The sequence below is a fragment of the Amphiura filiformis genome, chromosome 10, assembly GCF_039555335.1.
Source record: "Amphiura filiformis chromosome 10, Afil_fr2py, whole genome shotgun sequence".
In the NCBI taxonomy this organism is placed as follows: Eukaryota; Metazoa; Echinodermata; class Ophiuroidea; order Amphilepidida; family Amphiuridae; genus Amphiura; species Amphiura filiformis.
In genome coordinates this window covers 38,663,855-38,686,783 of record NC_092637.1, presented here as the reverse complement: position 1 = coordinate 38,686,783, position 22,929 = coordinate 38,663,855, and the positions used below count along the sequence as shown (strand labels likewise).

The 22,929-nt window shown below is 35.6% G+C and overlaps 1 protein-coding gene across 1 annotated transcript; it reads left to right on the top strand.

Moving 5' to 3' along the window:
• The first annotated feature begins 202 nt into the window (after positions 1–202).
• LOC140162824 (mRNA turnover protein 4 homolog) lies at positions 203–22,362 on the top strand. The gene is made up of 7 exons (XM_072186125.1): positions 203–368; positions 6,102–6,160; positions 6,913–7,016; positions 8,327–8,476; positions 13,953–14,104; positions 17,799–17,875; positions 20,260–22,362. The coding sequence occupies exons 1-7, from the start codon at positions 341–343 to the stop codon at positions 20,467–20,469; spliced, it is 780 nt and encodes a 259-aa protein (XP_072042226.1). The 5' UTR covers positions 203–340; the 3' UTR covers positions 20,470–22,362.
• The last annotated feature ends 567 nt before the right edge of the window (positions 22,363–22,929 follow it).

The following is a 22,929-nucleotide window of genomic DNA, read 5'->3' as shown; positions in this document are numbered from 1 at the left end:
TGCACCATCAATTGTGTACTTGTGATCAATATTGCTAGGCAAACAATCACAGCAAACATGCCAAAATCCTCCCATTTCTCCTCCATTTACACACATATAAACCCATCCCTTAAAGTCACTTTACCCTACGACCATCTTTTGACCCAAATGGCAAACAATGACGTTAGGTCATTAATATTCATGCCAGCCAACTTTGTGCATGAATATAGTAGCCATCAAAAACATTGTGCACGTGTATGTGTGTCTTGCGCAACGATTATTCTGATATTTATTGTATACAAATTCAGCTATTTAAAAAATCTTTTGGTCATTGGTTGATGACATATAGCTTTCTTTAAAAATGCCAAAATCAAAGCGATTCAAGAAAGGTAAGCCATAAATATGCGACTCTCAGTGTGAGTCAGTCATCATCAATCGCAATGCACATACAAAATGTAAGTAAGCTTACCATCATCATGATCATGACCATGTCCATGTGACCATCAATACCATGATATTGTTTTTGACCATGATCATGCTGCATGCATGATGATGTTTCATGTTTACAAGTTAAGTTGAAGTTACAGCGGAGAAGTAATTAATAATGTGTATGTACATGATACCATGATACATGCAATGATGCATTGCATGCATGATTAACGATACTAAAGTTAATTCTTTATTACTTCCGTGGTCCGACCGAGCTGTGCGCCAAGCGTCATGAGCGTAGACGAGCGTACACACAGAAGACAAATTTAACAATCACACATCACTGATTGGCTGATCAACGGACTTGACAACAAGCCGGTTGACCCATTGCAGGGTCAGAATTTCGTTTCACAGTGCGAGAATCAATCTTGATTCTTGCAGAATAAATTAGCGGGAATCATTTGATTCTCGCAAATCAACTTCTGTGTAAACTACTGGTCATGATTACAAACGTTTGCGAGAATCAACTGTTTAGGCTAATGAAAGTTGATTCCTTGTTTCCCGTTACCCTACTCCGCTCAAAAACAATTGCTGGCCAAATATTTCATTATTTTGAATAAAATGTTGATTTCTAACAAACTTTAACATACCCAATAAATAATTGTGGTTTTAAATATATATCATAAATCTCTTTCTGTTGATTTCCAGGGATTTTCTTTGCAGTAGGAGCATGGTATAATATGGTTAAAATGAATTAATAATGATACCTACTCAATTCAATGGCCCGCACCTTTTGATCTGCTCTGATCTCATCCAGTAAAAAATATTGTGAAACTTCTGAAAATAGTTGCACAATTACCTTCATGTGCTTGTAAACTACATCTGTAATTTTAGTAAACTACAAATTGTGATTTATCACAAGTATACATGGGTAGTTATTGGTTTACACCTGTAACAGATGCAATAATGAAATAGTATAAAATAATGAATAATGAAAAATGAAATGGTCACCTACACAGTAATGAAATATTGTGTAACGGGAAACAATGAATTGACTTTCATCATTGGCCTTACGAGAATCTTAACTCTGATTCACGCTGAAATTCTGACCCTGCCAAATTCTGACCCTGCGGCGACCTTGTCACTTCTACGCGATCGCAATTCACCAGTGCGTACCCGGACCACGGAAGTAATAAAAAATTAACTTGATTGTACTATAAGGCCAAATAAAAAAAATAAACATGTTTCACGCCCCTCCGCTTCCTTTTTGAGGTTTCTTCAATTTTATTTTTTGAAATTGAGTTATAACTTTTCAAAAAATATGTTTAGGAAGTAGAGATGCTTTCTATAGCCTTGCTAAGGCTAATGAAAGTTGACTTCCAGTTTCCCGTTACCCGACTCCGGTCAGAAAAAAATGCCGATCAAATATTTCATTATTTTCCATTATTTCATTATTTCTCATTTTCAAGTTTTTAAGAAAAAAGGATAGTTTTAATGTCATCTTTCACGTCCGCCACGTATTTTAAGCACTTGTACGCCGACCCTGACCGGCCCGAATAGTCTTTGCAAACGCTGGGTTAAACTACGTGGTAAAATGGCGATATCGTAGGGCGCATTTACTGGAGACTAGCAATTCCCTGCATCTAAGTTTCTTCTACCACTAAATGGATAGACCGATTAACACAAAGAGAGGCAGCCAAGTTCAAGGGAACCAGCGTATGAACAAATATGAAAGCATTTAGGACCGTGCACTATGTAGCGCTATAGACAACATCAAAATAAATAAAATAAATAAAATTTGAAGTCAAATTTATTCTGCTTTTCTTACAAATATATGTATTTAATAAAATAAACTTATAAATAAAATGATTTATTTGTTAATTTCTTGCATGGTTGTTTTATTATTAACACGTGCACCCTGTGATGATTTTTACCAGCAACCTCCATGTGAACGTTCGAATTGTCAAATTTAGTTTATTTCTGCTTTCAATTTTGTTTATTTGTTCATTTTGACTGTGACAATTTACTTTCCCCTACTGGTGTTTTTGATAAATATGTTCATTTCTGTGAAGGTGGAGGAGGAGGAGGGCAAGGTCCGACTGCTGTGGACAATTATTACAACCGACATTGGTCAATCATTTAATGTTTTATTTGTCGGACTGTCGCTGTCTGATCTCGAGATAGTGAGATGCAGTGTTTGGGGAAAGCAAGTTGTCACAGTCCTCCAGGTTCTCCAAAGACTATCATGGACTTCTGGTGCTTTCATATATGTTGCACAACCTATAGGTTAATTTGAAGATTCCAAAGAAGATGTGCTTAATTAAAATTTGTTTTGAAGACTAAGTTGGTAAAATATTTGAGTGAAGCATGGTCATTTAATACTATACTTTATTATTTTATTTGGGCCTCAAAACATAGGCCCTAGCATTCCGTAATTAACTTTGCACCGATAATGAAAGTTTGAAAATAATGAATAATGAATAATGAAACAGTCACCTACCCAGTCATGAAAAACTATGTAACGGGAAACTGGGGATCAACTTTCATTAGCCTAATATACAAGAAACACTTTTATAACTTTTGTGATAGTTAGAGGGGGCCTATCTCTCAGAACAAGAAATAAAAAGAGGCCTCCTTCTTTTTCCAGGCATTATTGTTTAACCTATTGTATACACTAAAACAGCTCTAATTATGGGTATTCACTGATTTTGCGATAAAAAATAAAAAATAAAAAGCCCCCTCTTCCTCCTTTTTTCAAAAACCCGGACGTGAAACATGTTTTTTATTTTACTTGGTCTAATATGATGGGTGCATAATGTACATATGTAGTTCCAATAATTGGAACTCACAGCTCAAAAGTTCGAAATTTGTTTTGTAGTCACTCGACACTTCAACTAGGGTGCGACACTTCAACTAGGGTGCATGCCGGGGGGGGGGGGCACTCACATGTAAAGGCGGTACGGGTATGTGCGGCGGTCAAGGGTCCCTTTTTCAGGCTCTCCAGGCAGTTCCTTAAGGCCAATGAAAGTCAATTCCTTGTTTCCCGTTACACAATTTTTCATGACTGTGTAGGTGACCATTTCATTTTTCATTATTCATACCATTTCATTATTGCATCTGTTACAGGTGTAAACCAATAACTACCCATGTATACATGTGATAAATCACAGTTTGTAGTTACAGATGTAGTTTACAACCACATGAAGGTGAACAATTACTATTAGGCCAAATAAAAAAATAAACATGTTTCACGTCCCCTCCCGCTTCCTTTTTTGAGGTTTTCTCAAATTATTTTTTATTTTTGAAATTCAGTTATAACTTTTCAAGAAATATGTCTAGGAAGTTGGGATGCTTTCTACAGCCTTGTTAAGATACAAGAAACATTTTAGGAAGGTTTTGTGATCATTAGAGTGGGTGTAACTCTCATTACAACAAATAAAAAGGGCCTCCTCCTTTTTCCAGGCATTATTGTATGTACAGATTATACGCTAAAACAGCAATAAGTATAGGTATTTACACCAATTTTGCGATAAAAAAATAGAAAATAAAAAGCCCCCTCTTCCTCCTTTTTTTAGAAAACCCGGAGGTGAAACATGTTTTATTTTTTACTTAGCCTTATCAAAAGTTTCACAAATTTTTTACGGGATGAGATCAGAGCAGATCAAAAAGTGCGGGACAGAGAAGTGAGTACCGGTAGGTATTCATTATTAATTCATTATTAACCATATATGCTCCAAAGAAAATACCTGAAAATCAACAGAAAGATTTATGATATATTTAAAACCACAATTATTTATTGGTATGTTAAAGTTTGTTAGATATCAACATTTTATTCAAAATAATGAAATATTTGGCCAGCAATTGGTTTTGAGCGGAGTAGGGTAACGGGAAACAAGGAATCAACTTTCATTTATAGCCTAAGCCCCACATTTGCAATATTGAGCCTCAAACTCTGACAATTGTAGCTCTTTAGCTAAAATTTGGGGCTGTGAAAGAAGAAGGGGCTGTGAAAGAAGAAGGCACAGCAAAAAGAATTATTAAAGAAAAAAGGGCGGAAATAAATTTTTTTGGGGTGAAGGTTACTAGCACCAAAAATCTTCTTTTTTTTTTCTCTCACTTTTTCAAATTATCGAAACAAATTCGGTCTACCTAAATTTTACCTTTTCTGCAGCCCTCAGGTTCAAAATATTCTCTAACGCAAAACTAATTTTGCGAATACTTCCGTGAGCAAATTCGTAGCTGGTGTTTCTCGAGTAACCCCGGGTAGGAGCGGCCACGGTACGCCACTGATATTCATAATAATAGGGATGTCCACTGTCAACACATTTGCTGCTAGAACAGTTTCCCACTCAATGTTTGTGTGCACTCACCCATGGATGTATTGTATTGTCTATGCAAACACACCCACATGCACTAAGTCCCAGACCTGATAAATGGTGTACAGTATAAAGTAGTGGTCCATTTAAAAGGTCATTTTGTGATCCACAGCATCATCCCTCACTTTTCTAAAAAAAGTTGAGATTTTTATATCACTGGAAACCTCTGGCTACATAATGTTTATGTACAAAAAATTTCTTGCAGATTAATTCGTTTAGCAAAGATATCGTGAAATTTGTCTATGGAGTAGTGTAATGCACATATTATAAATCATGCATAACTCGCAAACGCAAAATCAGAATCAACTGAAATTTTGGAAATAAGCTTTTTCGTGGATGTCTACTGAAAAATGATATAAAAAGAGGATGCTATTGCTAGGATCACAATATACTCCCTTTTGAGGTCCTAAACAGGGTGTTTCAAGAAAATGAAGAATTTCCTTATTCCACTAGAAAACATTAACCAAACTCTTAGGACTGATTAGTCAGTAATATAGAGAGGACCTTCCAATTAAATTCGTCTGTCCGTCTGTTCGCAGACAAAATGATTTTGATGCAAAGGAGCTTCAAGAAGACCTTAATACCTTGGTCGAATGGGAGAAAAGTGGCAATTATGTTTCAATCCCTCAAAGTGTTTCATAATGAGACTCACACACTCCAGAAACCCGAAGCACTTTGATACAAACTGATTGACTCTGTTTTAAATGAAACGGATGGCCACCCCTACTTAGGTGACTTCATTACCAACAAGCTCAATTGGTCTTCTGAGCATCTCCTCCAACAAGCCTTCTGAGCATCTCCTCATTCAAATGTGTTGTTTTGCTGAACATTATTGTATTGTTGTATTTTGAATGAAATAAAGATTGATTGATTGATTGGAAAAACCATATTTAACAGATTTCTGCTAAGGCAAACCGGACACTGGGTTTCATCAAGAGAAATTTTTATTCATGTCCTAAATCCACCGAGGAAGCTGCTGACAGATCCCTTGTTAGACCACTTCTAGAATATTCATCTGCTGCATGGGATCCTCATACCAAAGATTCTATAAACCAGATTGAAATGATATAGAAAAAAGCCGCTTGTTTTTTCTTCAACGACTATTCATATGTTGAAAACCCTTGAATGGGACTCGCTGGAGAACAGAAGAACTTCTCGCAGATTAACCATCCTATATTTATTTTAAATAATATTACGGTCGGCGACCACCGAGATGGTCAGTCTGACGAGGACAAGTAAACAACTTGGCCTCATGCTTCCTAGATAGTGATGTTATGTTGAGTAAAATATATATTATGTTTGTCTGTTTTCTTTCAGTTTCTTTGACACAAACCAAGAAGAAAGGCTTGGAAACCAAACAGAAATTAATCGAAGAGGTAAAAGACCATTTTGATGGAATTTACAAGTATCAACCTCTCAGATCCCGCAATAAAATGATTACAAGAGCAGCCTCTTCTTCAAGTTCACAATTAATAGGGATTATAATGGGCAATTTTGCATTTTCAAAAAGAAAAAGGGGCCTCCTTCTATTTTTCAAAGGCTCGATGTTAACTCTCTCCATGTGGGTGTAGAAAATGTCAGAATTGTACATTTGCATGACCATTTTGGAATCAGTGTGAAAAATGCATTTAAGGGGGTACTACACCCCTGCCCAATTAGGTGCCTATTTTTACATTTTTCTCAAAAATTATAGAGCACTGATGACAAGTAAGATATGTATATTATAGGGGCAAGGACTACAACTACTGCACTGGAATTTTTTATTTCAGCACAGACAACAGTTGTGGAGTTGCAGTCAAAAATGAGGGAAAACTAGTATTTGATCAATAAATCAATAACTACTTGCCTTGAGTTCCTGAATTTTCAGTGCAGTAATTGTAGTCCTTGCCCCAATAATATACATATCTTACTTGTCACCAATGCGCTATAATTTTTGAGAAAAATGCAAAAATAGGCACAAACTTGGCCAGGGGTGTAGTACCCCCTTAAACAAGCCTAGTTTTGGTTCAGAGGCTGTCCAGATAGCTCTTGATATTTGGAGAAAATATCTAAAAGCTTATACTAGGTAAAGGCTACGGCTAGCATGCAGAGCATTAATTATGTTTTCTTTTTACTTTGCTAATTACAGATTCGAAGTTGTGTAGACAACTATGCCAGACTCTTTATTTTCTCAGTTGAAAATATGCGTAACAGTAAAATCAAAGATGTTAGGAATATGTGGAAACATAGTAGGTAAGTTGAATTGGGCTGGTCATTCCAGTTGAAATCCATACACCCCCTTATGGATGACATAACCTTAATCTTAAGTTCTACGCATGGAGTGTGCATTTCAAATTGGGTTATGCCATTTGAAATATTCCATAGGGGGTGTGTTGATTACAACTGGAATTGCTCAATTGTTGAAGTGACAATCTGTATACCTTTAAGGGGTACTACACCCCTGCCCAAAGTAAGATGTATATTATAGGGGGAAGGACTGCAACTACTGCACTGGAAATTTTATTTCAGCACAGACAACAGTTGTGGAGTTACAGTCAAAAATGAGGGAAACCAATATTTGATCAATAAATCAATAACTACTTGCCTTGAGTTGCTGAATTTTCAGTGCAGTAGTTGTAGTCCTTGCCCTATAATATACATATCTTAATTGTCACCAATGCGCTATAATTTTTGAGAAAAATGCAAAAATAGGCTCAAAATTCGCCAGGGGTGTAGTATCCCCTTAATGATGACTTGGTGACAAGATTGGTAGATGATGAAGACAACTGCTAGTTGTGGAAACAGAACTGCAATGTGGGTGGCATTTTATTGGTCTGGTTTGATGCAAAATGTTAATGTTCTGTCAATCAAACTCCAACAAAGCTGCGATTGGTTAGTACCGCGTAACTAGGATAGTGCTAGGGCAGTGCCCTCGTTAGCTATGCGATGTTAACTATCACAACCCATGTAGAATTTGATTGACATGATCTTTAAACACAAACTAATTTCTTTCTTTCTGGCTTTTATAGGTGTATGACCAGATTGATGAGGTCAAAACGGGAGTTTTTGTTATCAGAAGAAAGCTCATGATATATTTCTCATTCATTACCCCAATAGAATTTGTCATCCATTATATGTTTTATAGATGGTTTGAACTAAAAAGTGGTATTCTTAAGCAAGAGTGATATGCACTTATTAGCCATGATTTTTGCTATTTTTGTAACAAAATTGACACTAATGTGTTGGAAAATACAAGCAAATATAAATGTATCAACCCACAAGAAAATTGAACGTGTCCGAAAGCACTGCGGGTAGTACGCAGAGTACGTGCCCATGCATAGATACACAATCAATGCATGGTTTGCATTTTTCTAACACTTGCTCTAATTGGTTCTTGCTATCTAAGAGTGTATGACATTGTTTTAATGATAGGACTCAATGTAAGGTAGAAAACAGAATAATGTTCAAATCCGATCACCTCACCACCTTTAACATACAGTCCTTTTTTTTTTATATCTCCAAGGATATATAATTACTAAGTATATCTTTTATCTCTGTCACAGGTTCTTCTTTGGTAAGAATAAGGTAATGGCTGTAGCCTTGGGCAAAAGCAGTGAGGCTGAGTACAGAGATGGATTACATGATATGAGCAAACGGCTTTTGGGAAACGTTGGGTTGTTGTTTACAAATGACACAGAAGATGAAGTATTGAGGTCAGTCTGTAACCCTTGCCCTTTCTGTAAACCCTCATATATAGCTGCTAAGTTCCTAAACTGGGAAGTACAAGGCCCGATGTTGATTTTAAGGAGCCACTTTGGATTTGACCCTGGTGTCCGCTAGAGGTCACGAAAGGTCACACAGAGGTAACAAATTGAAAATGCTCCAATCTTGTTGAAAGACATATGTCATGATATCAACAGGGTTTCCGCGGTGTGACGCGGCGCGTTATGCGGGGTGCGACGCGGTGAGCATTTGCGTTTGATTTGGAGGAAGAGCTGCGCGAGGGGGAAGGAAGAAAAGAATAATAAGAGGAGGATTCGGAAAGAGGGGAGGGAGGATGAAGAGATGAATAAAAGACTCTTAAGAATTATTAATGATGGTGTGATTTTTGATGTCGAAGACTAAAGAAAAACTATAACATTTCATAGTTTCAAAGAGAAAAGCCGGCAAGCACGTAACATGGTGGCAGCGAAAAGTTAATCTACAGGTACGCTATTTCCAAGAAATAGCCTAAGAAAGACTCAAATTAATCACCAAGAAAACACCAACGAAGTTTTCGAAGAAAGAAACTGGAAAATCACCAAAGAAAACATCACCAAAGTTTTCGAAGAAAGAAACTTGAAAATCGACAACATACAAAATTACTTGTCATTAAAATGATGTTTTTAGTAGGATGACTCCATAACGATAGGTTGTAGAAAGCACAAATTACACATTTTTTAAATCCTTGTGATCAGATGATTTTGGTATATTTGTCAACAATTGATTTTGTACCCCTGACTGACCTTATGAGACCACCAGTGGTCACCTAGACTACTCCGTAGTCCACTTGCCCATTGTCATGAATGTGCATACTTTGGATATTGCATTTAAGCTTAAAACTCCGATTTAAATAATTTGTGCACAACTGATAGATTTTCACAACTGATCATCTTTTCAGTCACCGTACTCCCTCTGTATGTTAGCTTCCCAAGTGGACTACTGACTTTGCCTTGAGAGTTAGGCCAATTTCTGGCCTAACTAAAATTAGTGATGATGTAATGCATCTTTAAAAATGAATCTGGCTTGTGATTGGTCGCTCAGATCTCATTACTATTTAAATCCTCCCGATGCGTACTGGTACCATTATAACTATACATGGTACACAACTATCTAGGGAATCTTGCGCTTTTGTGCTGGTGGATGAGCGTATGCATCTAGCGCGTATTGTACCACCATGCTTAGTCTTGTGGTTAGATTTTATTGATAAACAAGTATGATTGACAGTGTGTGAGTCCCGGGGTAAAGTTCTGCTTAAAAGTGAAAGTCCATAGTCGATTGTAAATCGTAATAAACTGGCAGATTCTAAAATTAGAATTGTTCAGTATTGGAGTGCCATTACAGTTATGCCATTATGATATGTTGCATTCAATAATATAAGCCTCGTATACTTTACTTTTACTGTCACAAATATAATTATATAAACTTTTTCATAACCATTTTATACTAGTATTTTGATGTAATAAATATCAGTATAAATTAAGTTCAACTGAATGCGTTCATCATGATTAATAACGTATTTTTATTTATCAAAAATCGACTATGGCATAGTCTAGTGGTCACCAGGAGTCAAATCCAAAATGCCTCCACATGTGTGGAAATTATCATGCTTCTAATAATGCTTTAGGTTAGCAGCTGTACTATTACCTGTTACCATTGATAGGCCTTATGATATTAAGCCAGGGGTTCCCACACTGAGTTGCGACGCATTTGTGGTTCACAAACAATTCAAGATCAAATTCAATTAAAGCCTTAATGTATGATCTTTTTAAATTTTTAGATTTGTCTTTTTTTCTTCCAAAATGATAATATGCAATCATCATGTAAATTCCCAATACATTTGGACACGAAAAACATTGCAAATTTGCAAAGAAACAACATCATAAACTTCACCTCTATCACTCGAAATATCTCACACTTTTTAGATTAGGATGCCGAGTGCGGCCTCAGAGGTAGTCTCCTACGCAGCCAGTTTGGAAGTTTGGTTATGCTCCTCCACATGTGTTGAGGGAGCGTAACCAAGGTGGCTTTGTAGGAGATTAAGATTTGCGATCGTTCCGACATATTATCATAATCTGAAATATGGTCATTTTCACGGTAAAGGGTGTAACTTTGGATTTTTAACATTTTAATCCGTAGTGTTCTAATAAAGCCACAGAATTCCATGATTTTTGGCCACATAAGTCATCTAGTTAGCAGCTACCTTGGGTAGCATAATCAGCTTTGGGAATTACTGCGTTCAGTTTTAGCAGGCTTAAATGTACTTAATATTGCCATTTTGAAAAACTATAAAAACAGTAACATTTTTGTAAAACCCTGTGTTTTCTTCAGTTAGTTCATGGATAATTTTTCTTATCCTGAAAGTACAGTCATATGTTCAGTAAACACTGCCACATTAGATTTAATTGTGAACAGCCCTGTATTTTTGAGAACCGGACTTCGATATTTGTCGTTTCGGAGGCTTCATTTTCCGTTAACAATTGTTAACAAACTTTGTGGGTGTAGCTTTGGTTCATAATTCTTGGTTATTTCTTCACTTCTTCTTGATTCATAACAGTTGTTATCTTAACTTGAAATGGGTAACAAAAATTAGTCGATTTGCAAGCTTTTAAATTTTTTATAAAATCTTGACTTCAAAGAGCCGTTTTCCGTTAACTTTTTTGAAGCCTCCGAAACAAACTGTTCAGCAAGCTTGTGCAAATATAAAAAAAAGAGCTCATCCAATCTATTTATCAATATGTAGCAAAGTAGATCCTCAAGTCACATGTTTTTAAATTGTGGAGATATATATCACCGTTTGAAAATGGGACCCAATACAAACTTTCCGTTAACAATTGAAGCCTCCGAAACAAATGAAGGCTCCGAAACAACAATAAGATTAATTATCATCTATGCATATCTAAATTAGTGTGTTTCATACTGATATCTGCATTGTAATTATTACTTGATATGTGCAGAATGTCATAAATTTAAAAAAAATTTGACATTATGGTTAATGTTTGAAAAATATACTGATACCCATAAAAGCCTGTTTCGGAGGCTTCACATGCAAAAAACACCATACTTAACAAATGGGTGAAAAAATTAACATGTGATAAATCTACAATATCTGCCGCATAGAATCATTGATTCAATACACACAAGAAAATAACAGCTTAGATGATCCCAACACTGTTGTCTTCAAAAAAACTACTTCTGCAATGTTTAACAATTGTTAACATGAAGCCTCGAAACAAAAAAAAAAAAAAATGACTTGCTGTGATAATTTAATTTTTGTCACAACTGAAATTCAATACTTAGAAGCAAAGCATGAAAATGGGTAATTGTGATATTTTTTACCTATTTTTTTATGTCAACTTGTAGTAGTTAGCCAAATATTTTACTTTTATGATCACCTGTGTTGTTAACTGAAGCCTCCGAAACACAAATCGCTTGAATTGCCAATTCTAAAAAATAACTCCAATTTCTGTGAAACTTGGCTGGGAGGTTCCTTTCATCAAGTAGTATTTGTACATGAAGTTAGACATTCAAATTATTTTAGGAACCCAATTAAAACTTAAAAAATATGTTTAAGGTTTGGAAATTTCCATTGTAAATGACACTTGATGTTAAAATTTTCAAAACTGCAATTACAAACATAGCAAAACATGGTATAAAATTTAACTTATATCTGTTGACTTACTTTGGAATGGGATTTCACATGTATTCCAGCTTTCATGTCATAATTTTCTGAGGTTATGTAAAAAACATTTTTTCTTAGATTTTAACCAAAATGTTATGGAAATGTCAATTTTTTATTAGAAATCAAAAGGTTTAAGCCTTGAAACATTATTTTACTGGAATTTAAGTTGCTTCTATGCATGATTTCAGTAAACAGAAACATATTTAAGTGGTTTGAAATTTTGACCCTAAAAATCAAAAGTTACACCCTTTACCGTGAAAATGACCATATCGGACCAACAGAAAATCATCCTGTTTTACTATAAATAGGGCGAAATTGACAGTTTGCTCATACATGTAGATAGATGTAAGTTGGAACATGTGTATTGTGTAAGTATTACAAATATGCCAAAAAATCGGTTAAAAAAAAAGTAAAGGTATATTTTGAAAAAAGATTGTACATTAAGGGATCTGGAATGAGCGTTTTGAAGCGTTTCGACAGTATTTTTGTGGGACATGAGAGCACATCAGACATATCGAATTGCATTCTGAATATCTGAAGAATGTCTTTCTGATATCAAATAATTTTCATTTTTGAATTTACGATATATGTAATACAAATTTTATGACAAATTATTAAAATTTGATATTTTTCACATTTTTGATATATAACGTCCTCAAAGTTAATTTTATAAATGTAATGATATATTCTTAAAGTGTATGTAGCTGGGAGGAAAAGCCGACGATCAATTGAAAATTTTGACCTTTCATATTGAAGATATGGATTTTTTCCCCAAAACACCTAATTTTTTTTGGTGTTTTGGGAAAAAAATCCATATCTTCAATGTGAAAGGTCAAAATTTTCTAAGATCGTCGGCTTTTTATCCCACCTACATACACTTTAAGTATAAATCATCAGATTTATAAAGTTTACTTTGAGTAGGCCTACTGTTAAATATCAAAATATCAATTTGTAATCATTTGCCATAAAATGTGTATTACATTGCTTAATTTCAAAAAATCAAAATTATTTGATATCAGAAGGACATTCTTCGTATTCAGAATGCAATTTGATATGTCTGATGTGCTCTAATGTCCCACAATAAATACTGTCCAAACGCTCATACCCCATCCCTTAAGGCTTTAATAGATATTGGGTATATAAAATAGTGGCAAGTTCAGATGAATAAGCTAGATGCCTTCACACAATGAACATCTTTTATTTTCACACAACATTTAGTAAACAGTCATATACATGTAATTATTTCAAAGTTAGTTTTATTGGTAAAAAACGAAACCTTACAATGCTATGACGAAATATTGGGGGGGGGGACTTATTTTTGTTGATGTGTTTATAACACGGGCGACATCATTATTTTAAGTAAAACAACGAGGCAAAGCCGAGTTGTTTTACGCCAAAAATAATGATGTCGCGTGTTATATGAGACGATAGATGCACGACAGCGGCTAAAAACAATATCTTTATTCTCATTCTTAAACACTTCAATACCAAATTTTAATTAAATTAAATCCTACATTTTACAAGGAATTACCTAGGGCTTAGAATTGATCAGTCCTGTTTTTGTAATGCACATTGGATTGGTTTAAATAGCGCATACGAGTATCGTGTCGTCACACACACGCTAATGTGTGTGATATCGTGTCATATCACATGGGTAAGAACCAATAAGATTGCAAGAACATTCTCAAGTGTTTAAGAATTGATTATAAACCTTGACATTGATTATTTATTTTTTTCCTCTTTTGCAGGTGGTTTGAGAAATATGCAGAGCCTGAGTTTGCCAGATCTGGTAACAAAGCCACAATATCAGTTACATTAGATGAAGGTCCACTGAATCAATTCCCACACAATATGGAACCTCAACTTAGAAAGTTAGGATTGCCAACATTATTAAAAAAAGGTAGGATTTTAATAATAATGATATTTATTTGAATTACTTGCAAAATGCAAAAGTAACAAAGTACATTTACACACTTTACCTTTCTTACACATGTAGGACAAGTAATTCAGGATGAGTGAATGGTCCAAACACAGAAGTGCCCACTCATCCTGCTCATAAATGCATAGTTAAGTGCCGCTACATAAAAGAGCGAAAAGCTACATTTAGTAAAATAAAACCATAAGGGATTGACTTACTTGCATACTTTTTTTTTGCATATAGCAAAAACTGCTATACTGTGGTTCGCCGCAGTAGTTGGGTAGTGACGTAGGTGCAGGGGTAGCACTAGGTTTTAAAACCAGGGGTTCTCAGAACCCCTGAACCCCCTGAAAGTGTTAAAAATATGCGCTCAAATCCTAAAATGAGGGGTTCTCTAATCTGTCAAGTATTGAATGTACCATTTTAATATATCAGTATCAGATTTTGTGATTTTGGTTACAATGAAAAATGATGTGTTACCTGTACCATAGTTAAGCAAGGCCCGGCAAAAAACACAATCTCACGCTTTTCATGCCGCGATTCTCGCTATTAACCAACTATCGCACTTTTTAAGAAAGTTCCCAAGCAGTGTACTTTAATAAAAGTGTTCCTTTATGCCATAAAAGTTCGCCGAATTCCATAAAACGCAGTTCAACTTCGGCCATGTCGGCAAAGTCATGAAAGTGCAGAATTCAACACCATTGCAAGCACATGGAAGCTATGCTTTACTCAATAAAAAATGACATTTCATTGCAAATGAGTTCAAGTTTAGGTCAAATATCATGACATTTACTGAATTCCTGGAGTATTTTGACTATAAAACATAATTCAAGGGCAAATTTTGTCATTTTTTTTCTACGGCCGATATCATTGCGTCAGATTTCACCGATGACATATCTCTACACACCACCTGCCAAGCATTTCTTTCCGATCCCTAGAATTAGAAATTACCAACTCACGTACGTGTCATCATTCAGTACTGCAATAACAGTGATTCTAGACAATATCGCAATCTGTGTAAATATGCCGACGGTGTGTATTTTATTTCTATTTTTAATTTATGTTACAATGCTACGGGCGACTTCACTTGAACATTTATGTTACATTGCATTTTATGTTACATAATTTCTGGACGGGCCGTAAATATTGGAGATCAAGCTTTTATTTTCTTTCACATGTTTTCATTTTTCTGCGCATGAAAACCCCTGAACTGGTATGCAAAATGAATATATGCGCTCAAACTTCAAAATATGCGCTGTACGCGCAGAAACGCAGGTTAGCGTAGGTGCGTATTTTAACGTGAACCGCGCACATAAAGTTAAACGCGCAGAGGGTACATGCGCACTATCGCCACAACCGCGAAAAATCATTGATGTCACTACCGAACTTGAGGTGAACCACAGTATATGCAAAAGCAAATCCCAAATTGTGTGTAACAGTTTTCTGCTATTTGTTTTAATTGGTTATTTTGATTGGTGATTAAATGCATTTTGTGTGATCATACTAATTTTAAAGCTAAAATCCTGCACTTTTAACCCTAACACATAAAAAGCTTACAAAATCTTACAAAGAAAACCACTGCGCATGCATGCATTCCACGTGATGGCATTGCGCAATCACCCTAAGTCATTTATGGGCACCCCCTGTGACATGAGGTCGGTGATCGTGTGCATGGCACCCGAGGGGTCCCAGGGTCAATTCCCGGGGGTGCCAAGTGAAATCTTTCTTCAACTTCTCTCCTTTTTCGTTCCTTCTCTGCCTTCCGATAGCAAAAAAGCATGTTCGTTGTTAGGGTTAAAGGCCTATTCAATAATTTGATGAACCAAAACACCTCAAATTCAGATTTTTTGTATTTTTGGAACAAGCATAGATGAGCTACTGGAGAGAACAAATAGCAAACAACCAAACATGAAAGCAATCTGATCCAAGTCATGAAATAAACGGAAAAGAACCAGGAGCAATTTGTCTTTGAACATTGCTCCTGGTTCACTGGGATTTTACAAGAACCAGGAGCAATTTCTTAAGAAACAGGAGCAATTTTCAAATAGTAAAAACTTTTCTGCATATACAATTAGAGCATACCAGCACTACTGCATCAACTACAAAACTGGAACCAGGAGCAATTTGTTTTAAAAAATTGCTCCTGGTCCATGTGAATTTCACAAAGACCAGGAGCAATTGGTGGCATGAGGGGGGGGGGGGCAATTTGCTGCTTATTTCAAGGCTTGATCTGATCCAAGTCAATATCAGATTGGGCTTGAAGCTTTGTCATATCTGTCTCAAATAAAATGCAAAAATGTTTGTCTTAATAGTAAAGTCCGTTGTAATACTTTGTGATCACTTATGGTAAGGTACTAATCTGGTGAATATGGTAAAGCTCACATCCATTCAAAGAAAGATATGCACATTCAAATAAGTAACATACACTTTCAATAATAAAAATAGCAAATAACATATGACAGCAATGGCTACGTGGCATTTATATGTGCTCTTGCTGTTGAAATCCATACACCCCTATTGATGACATGACCTTAATCTCCCACACAGGGGGTATAGATTTCAAATGGAGTCATCCATTCAGGTAATCCTATTTGAAATTCACACTCCCTGTGTGGAAGATTAAGGGAAGAAGTGCACCAAAAATCATTTTTTAAAACTAAACATGCTAGGAACTTCATACTTGGTGTAAATGACACTTGAGACCAAAAAATAAAAAAAATGCAAAAAAAATTCTCATTTGCATATTTAATTGGAGGCCATCTTGGATTTTAGGTGTCGGGTTTCAAAATAGTAACGGAACGCAACCGTTGGTGCTAGAGATGTGATTTGTTTTTCAAATGAAAGTTGAAAAGCAGCAAAATAAAAGTGTGGAAGTAGATTTTTATAAAATGCTTCATTTTTTGAAAAATAAGTCCAAAACCTGATAACGCCAAAAACATGTGATTTTATGTGATTTTTTGACCTAAAAAATGTGACAGTGCGTCAAAACAAAAACAAAATTCAAAAATCTACTTCCACACTTTTTTTACAAATAACAAAACACACAATCTGTGAAAATTTCGTTCAAATCCGTCGTAAAATGGCCTCAAGTTACTCTTTTGAAGGTGCAAAAATGCAAAAACGAGAAAAATTCTAAAAAACATCTAGAAACACCTTTTTAATTTTGTATGCAAATTAGATGGCAATTTAGTGCATACAACATGTAAAAGAAGCAGGCACTTGATTTATTACAAATTGTTGTGAAGATAACATGATAAAAGCTTATTTGCTTTCTGAGATACACATTTTTGACTGTAGAAATGTTATATATCGCCACTTGAAAAACAATAAAATACATAATAAATATCACTGCTTGAAAAACAATAAAATACATTAATAATACATTTGATCGCGCAAGATACTTCACTTCAAATTGCAGTTTCTTGGGAACCGTAAGTGCGATTTTTGTGGAATAAAAAGTATGTGAAAGAAAAAAGTCTGCTCTTTTACCTGGAGTGACAATGAAATATGACTATAAATGGGTGTTTTTGGTGCACTTCTTCCCTTAAGGTCATGTCTTCCATATGGGGTGTATGGATTTCAACTAGAATAGTCCAGTGCCTTCAGACAATTGTTCTTTTTTTTTTCACAGGTTCTTTAAATATTCTAATAATATATTGTTCTCTTGTCTCAACAGGTGTTATTACATTATTAGCAGAACATAAAGTATGCAAAGAAGGGGACACATTGACTCCAGAACAAACTAGAATGTTGGTAAGTAATTCTACCCCAGTACAGACCCTGTCACTGCAATCATGTGGTCTATATAGTAAAACGAAAATAAAGCATGATTTTTAGTGCTCTGCGAGTCGGAAGGTAAAGTCTCAAATAGTGGTGTATCCTTACTCCGGCGATTCCAGAAAAATACGGCACTATTTTTTTTTGGATAATAAAATATTATCCTGCTTTCACCAAAGAAACACAGAGCTAACTTTGCACTAACTGACAATCAGTGTTGCCAAAACTTTTCAGCTCCAAGGCGCGGCACATTGGCTCGCCAAGCCGCGGTAAATGAGTCTCAAGTAGCCCAATTTTTAAACTTCCTAAAAAAGCGCCCAATACCAGGTATTTGGGCGGATTTACCCGAATTTAGAATGCAAATCACCCAATTGGGCGGAAAAATACTTGACTTCCAAACTTCCAGTACTTAATGGGAAGTTACGGACCGATCAATAAATGGTCACAAAACCCATTGTTATTGCAAAATCGAGCTTCAGAGACTCAAAACCTTTATAAATCGGCTAAATTGAAAGGAAAATACATCAAAGTACTGCCGCGGCCTGAGACAGGCAAAAGTAGCCCAATTTTAGGCAAGTAGCGGCATGCTTTTTTGAGTAGCGGCAAGTGATCGCCAAGTAGCCCAATTGTGCGCCTAAGGCACGGCGGCGTTGGCATCACTGCTGACAATAAAGGTCATATTCTATGTATTCCCACAATGTTTTGTTTGAATTCACTGAGCCAAAAGGCTTAATGCAATAATGTGTGATTTGCATAAAAAATATGATTTCTATTGATCACATTGTCCCCTTTTAGTCCCCTTTTAGCACCTACAATGCATGTATTTAGCTCGCCGATTATTATTATCATGATTATCGGGAGCTTCACACAGCTGATGGGATTCAAACAAGACGTATAAGAGGAATAACGATATACACACATTTAATGTGTCAAGTCGACGTACAGCGCCTACAATGCATGTAAAACCTCGCCAATCGTATTATTTATCATGATTATTGGCGGAGCTACACGCAGCTGATTGTATACACAAACAAGAACGCATACTACTTAATAGCAATTTGCATACAGTTTATACGGTACATAACTTATTAAATGATTCAATATGAACAAGCAGGCGATGTATTTATTCAGCACTCGATCGGTGAGCTCAGAATAAAATTATTATAAATGTTAAATTTTACAGTACTTAATTAAAGCACTTCAGGCTTAGTCTTTCACAGGGCATTTATGTACACCAATGGCCATTACAATGGTGCAAAAAGTAGAAATTTAATTGAGCTTATCTATGTGTTATTGCATGTTGGAACTTCTTTTTCGATTCACATCAGTGCTGTCAACTTTTTGGAATTGCTTGGCGTGAGACAGAGACATACCCGGATTTGCCGACTCCAATGTTCATTTTGAACCATGATTATTTGATCCACGGCGCTCGAGAATGTGAAAAGGGGGGGGGGAGGAGGGTAGGAACAACAAATTATTCATGCGATGCGTGAGATTTTACAAATTTTCAAGCTTTTTGCGTGAGATTTACTACCTAGGCGTGAGATTATACTACCTTGGCGTGAGACTGAGAAAGTGACCCAATGCGTGAGACTCACGGCCAATGCGTGAGAGTTGACAGCCCTGATTCACATTATACTTATAGCCTCTTGATATCAAACATTCAAATATCTCCATGAAATTTGAGTGGGTTTGAAGGCTTTCTTGATTGAGGCAAAAAACAGGATATGAAAGTGAACCAGCGTCTTTTTAATATTTTAGAGACGAAGAGTTTAGCTGCAAAAAGTGAATTTAGTCCTCTGAGCACTACCTGCCGATCTAACATTGCCTCTGATTGGTCAATTATGTGATATCTTCACTTTAATCACCAATCAGAATGGAGTTTTGCAAATAATTCACCCCAATTTTTTTGTGGTGAAATTATTCTAATAATGTTGCTGATTGGTCCAATTGATTAAGAAAACTTCTTTTTGACCAATAGGCAGGTAGTTCTCATAGGGTTAAGGCCACCAGTATCTGACCTATAGCTTTAAATTGACACCCTACTTTCAAAATTCCAAGGTAAATTTTGAAACTGTGATCAATAGTAGCTCATATTTTCTACTTTTCTTTTCTTCATGTTTGAGCAGATATAAATTTGCCTTTATCTCAAATTCAGAACATCAGTGGCGTGCGCAAGGGAGGGGGGGGGGGGCACAGCCCCCCACTTTTATTGGTCATTCGGGGGAAAAACATCAAAATTTGCCCCCAAAATCAGACTCCATTCAGATATCAGATTTTGTATGAACTCTTCAGATGATGAGAGTAAAATAATTGTGTGTCTGACCTGTATACCATTTTCATTTCTCGTCTGATTTCAGAAACTACTAGGCCATGCCACAGTAGAATTTAAATTTGAACTGAAAGCAATGTGGACAAACAACGGCGTGGTGAAGGATCTAGTCTCTGGGAAGGAAATCCAGCCAAACAGAACAACAAAAGTAGCAGCTGGTGGAAGCGAAGGAGAAGAAGAACATAATGAGGAGGAGGAAGAAGAGGAGGATGATGATGATGATGAGGACTCCGACTGAATTTGAACTCAACAAGCAATGTTTATGTGATGGAACCAAAGAGATTGTACCAAAAGAGTACCACCTTAAAATTACCCTGTGTGTAACACTATGGTACCCGCCATTTTGGTTTGTTGCGCATGGCTGGCAAATACAGGGGATATCAAAATGATTGCTACCCATCAGTTTTCAGTGAGTATTGACATGATTGCCATATCAAAATGCAACATAGGATCTGCATAATTTGTTGATTTATGTCATAAAAAGTCATATAACAATGAATTATGGTTAGTTCAAGAGGATCCAATGTTGCATTTTGGATGAAGCATGCTTTTCAATAAGCACCGAAACTGATGGGTTCCAATCATTTTGATACAGCTTGTAGTATACCTCCAGCGTTTTCGGCAAGAACCCAAAACGAATTATAATTTGCATCTTTGTTTGAGCTTAAGCATTACAAAGGTTTGCACATTCATCACTAATTCAGCATTTTGGGCACAACATACAGAATCCAAACAACTCATTTTGAAAGTTTGCTGAGTGCATAACAGAACTGTCTGGAGGTATTACCCAGCAAACACAAAACATTTTACTGAAAGGTTTAAATGTTGGGTTATATGAAAATCATAAAACGTTTTAATAACATTTCGAAAACATTTTTGAAACTTTATCCAAAACATTCTAACATAATGTTATAAAGCAATGACAAAATATTTAGCAAAATGTTTGCCAAAAATTATTTTGCAGTAACATTTTTTGTAGTGTTTTTTCATATAAAACATTATAAAAATGTTTTCATGACCTTTATATAATTTGACATTTAAATGTTATTAAAATGTTTTTACCCAAACCAAAAAGACATTTATAATAACCTGTTTATAAAGTTTTTTTTTTGTGTGTGTTTGCTGGGCTATTTATCCTCCATGAACGACTTACAAACATGGCAGAGTCGGTACTCTTTGGTTCTTCTTATTGGATGAATGAACACAACCTTATATTGCACCCTTGGACTTGAAGAATCAGTGAAGTAATATACCTTTGTTACAGAGAGGATGTTTTTTAATTTAAAGGACAAACCCTGATTAAAGTTTGTTCGGCTTATATGTGTACGTCCATATCATAACGATGCACTTGTCGGCTGCTACATGTGTCTCATTTCACATAATAGCTAGAAATTAATACCAGACTCATCTCAAGTGGAGGTCACTTCAAATCATCCGCAAGTGGCATGGTTAAGGAATGTTCTCTGTTTTCCTTAACCATGAGACTTGTGGATGATTTGAAGTGACCTCCACTTGAAATGAGTCTAGTATTTATTCCTAGCTATAATGTGAAATGAGACACATGTAGCAGCCGACAAGTGCATCCTTTTGATATGGATGTACACATATAAGGCGGAAAAAAACAAGACTCATAACACCATGTATGGATGTACAATGGTGTGCACGCAGTTGGGAGCCAATGCTTACGCTAGTTGTGCATTATGTAATGCGTGACTGGAGCACGCTTATGTGAATTTACAGGAGCGTGAGTTTGGGACTTAATTGAAGCGTGCAGTAACAAAAGCTGAATAATTTCTGCCTTATATAAGCCGAACAAACTTGAGTGAATATTGAATGACATAGCTGTATGTTTGTAAAACCTACTACACGTTATGAAATTATTGAAATGTGTCTTTTTACTTGTGTTCATTTTTAATGTAAGTTTCTGGAGATGTGGCTTTTTTCAATTAGTTTTAAGCTTGTAGCGTATAAAACATGAAGCTTTTTATATGACCAATATGTGCATAGTATGTTTGATAAGAGTATGCAGGCATGTAATTCTGTATTTCACTAATCGGGGTTTGATCTGTACCTTAAGGGAAGGGGTATGAACGTTTGGACAGTATTTATTGTGGACATTAGAGCACATCAGATATATCGAATTGCATTCTGAATACGAAGAATGGCCTTCTGATATCAAATAATTTTGATTTTTTGAAATTCGCAATGTAATACAACTTTTATGGCAAATCATTAAAATTGATATTTTTGATATTTAATTAGTACTCAAGTAAACTTTATAAATCTGATGATTTCTACCTAAAGTGTATGTAGGTGGGATGAAAAGCCGACGATCAATTGAAAATTTTGACCTTTACAGTATTGAAGATATGGATTTTTCCCCAAAACACCAAAAAAATAAGGTCTTTTTTTTGGGGGGTGGGAAAAATCCATATCTTCAATATGAAAGGTCAAAATTTTCAATTGATCGCCTGCTTTTCCTCCCAGCTACATACACTTTAAGACTATATCATTAAATTTATAAAATTTACTTGAGGACTGTTATATCTCCAAAATGTGAAAAATATCAAATTTTAATAATTTGTCATAAAATTTGTATTATATCGTGAATTTCATAAAATGAAAATTATTTGATATCAGAAAGACATTCTTCGTATTCAGAATGCAATTCGATAGGTCTGATGTGCTCTCATGTCCC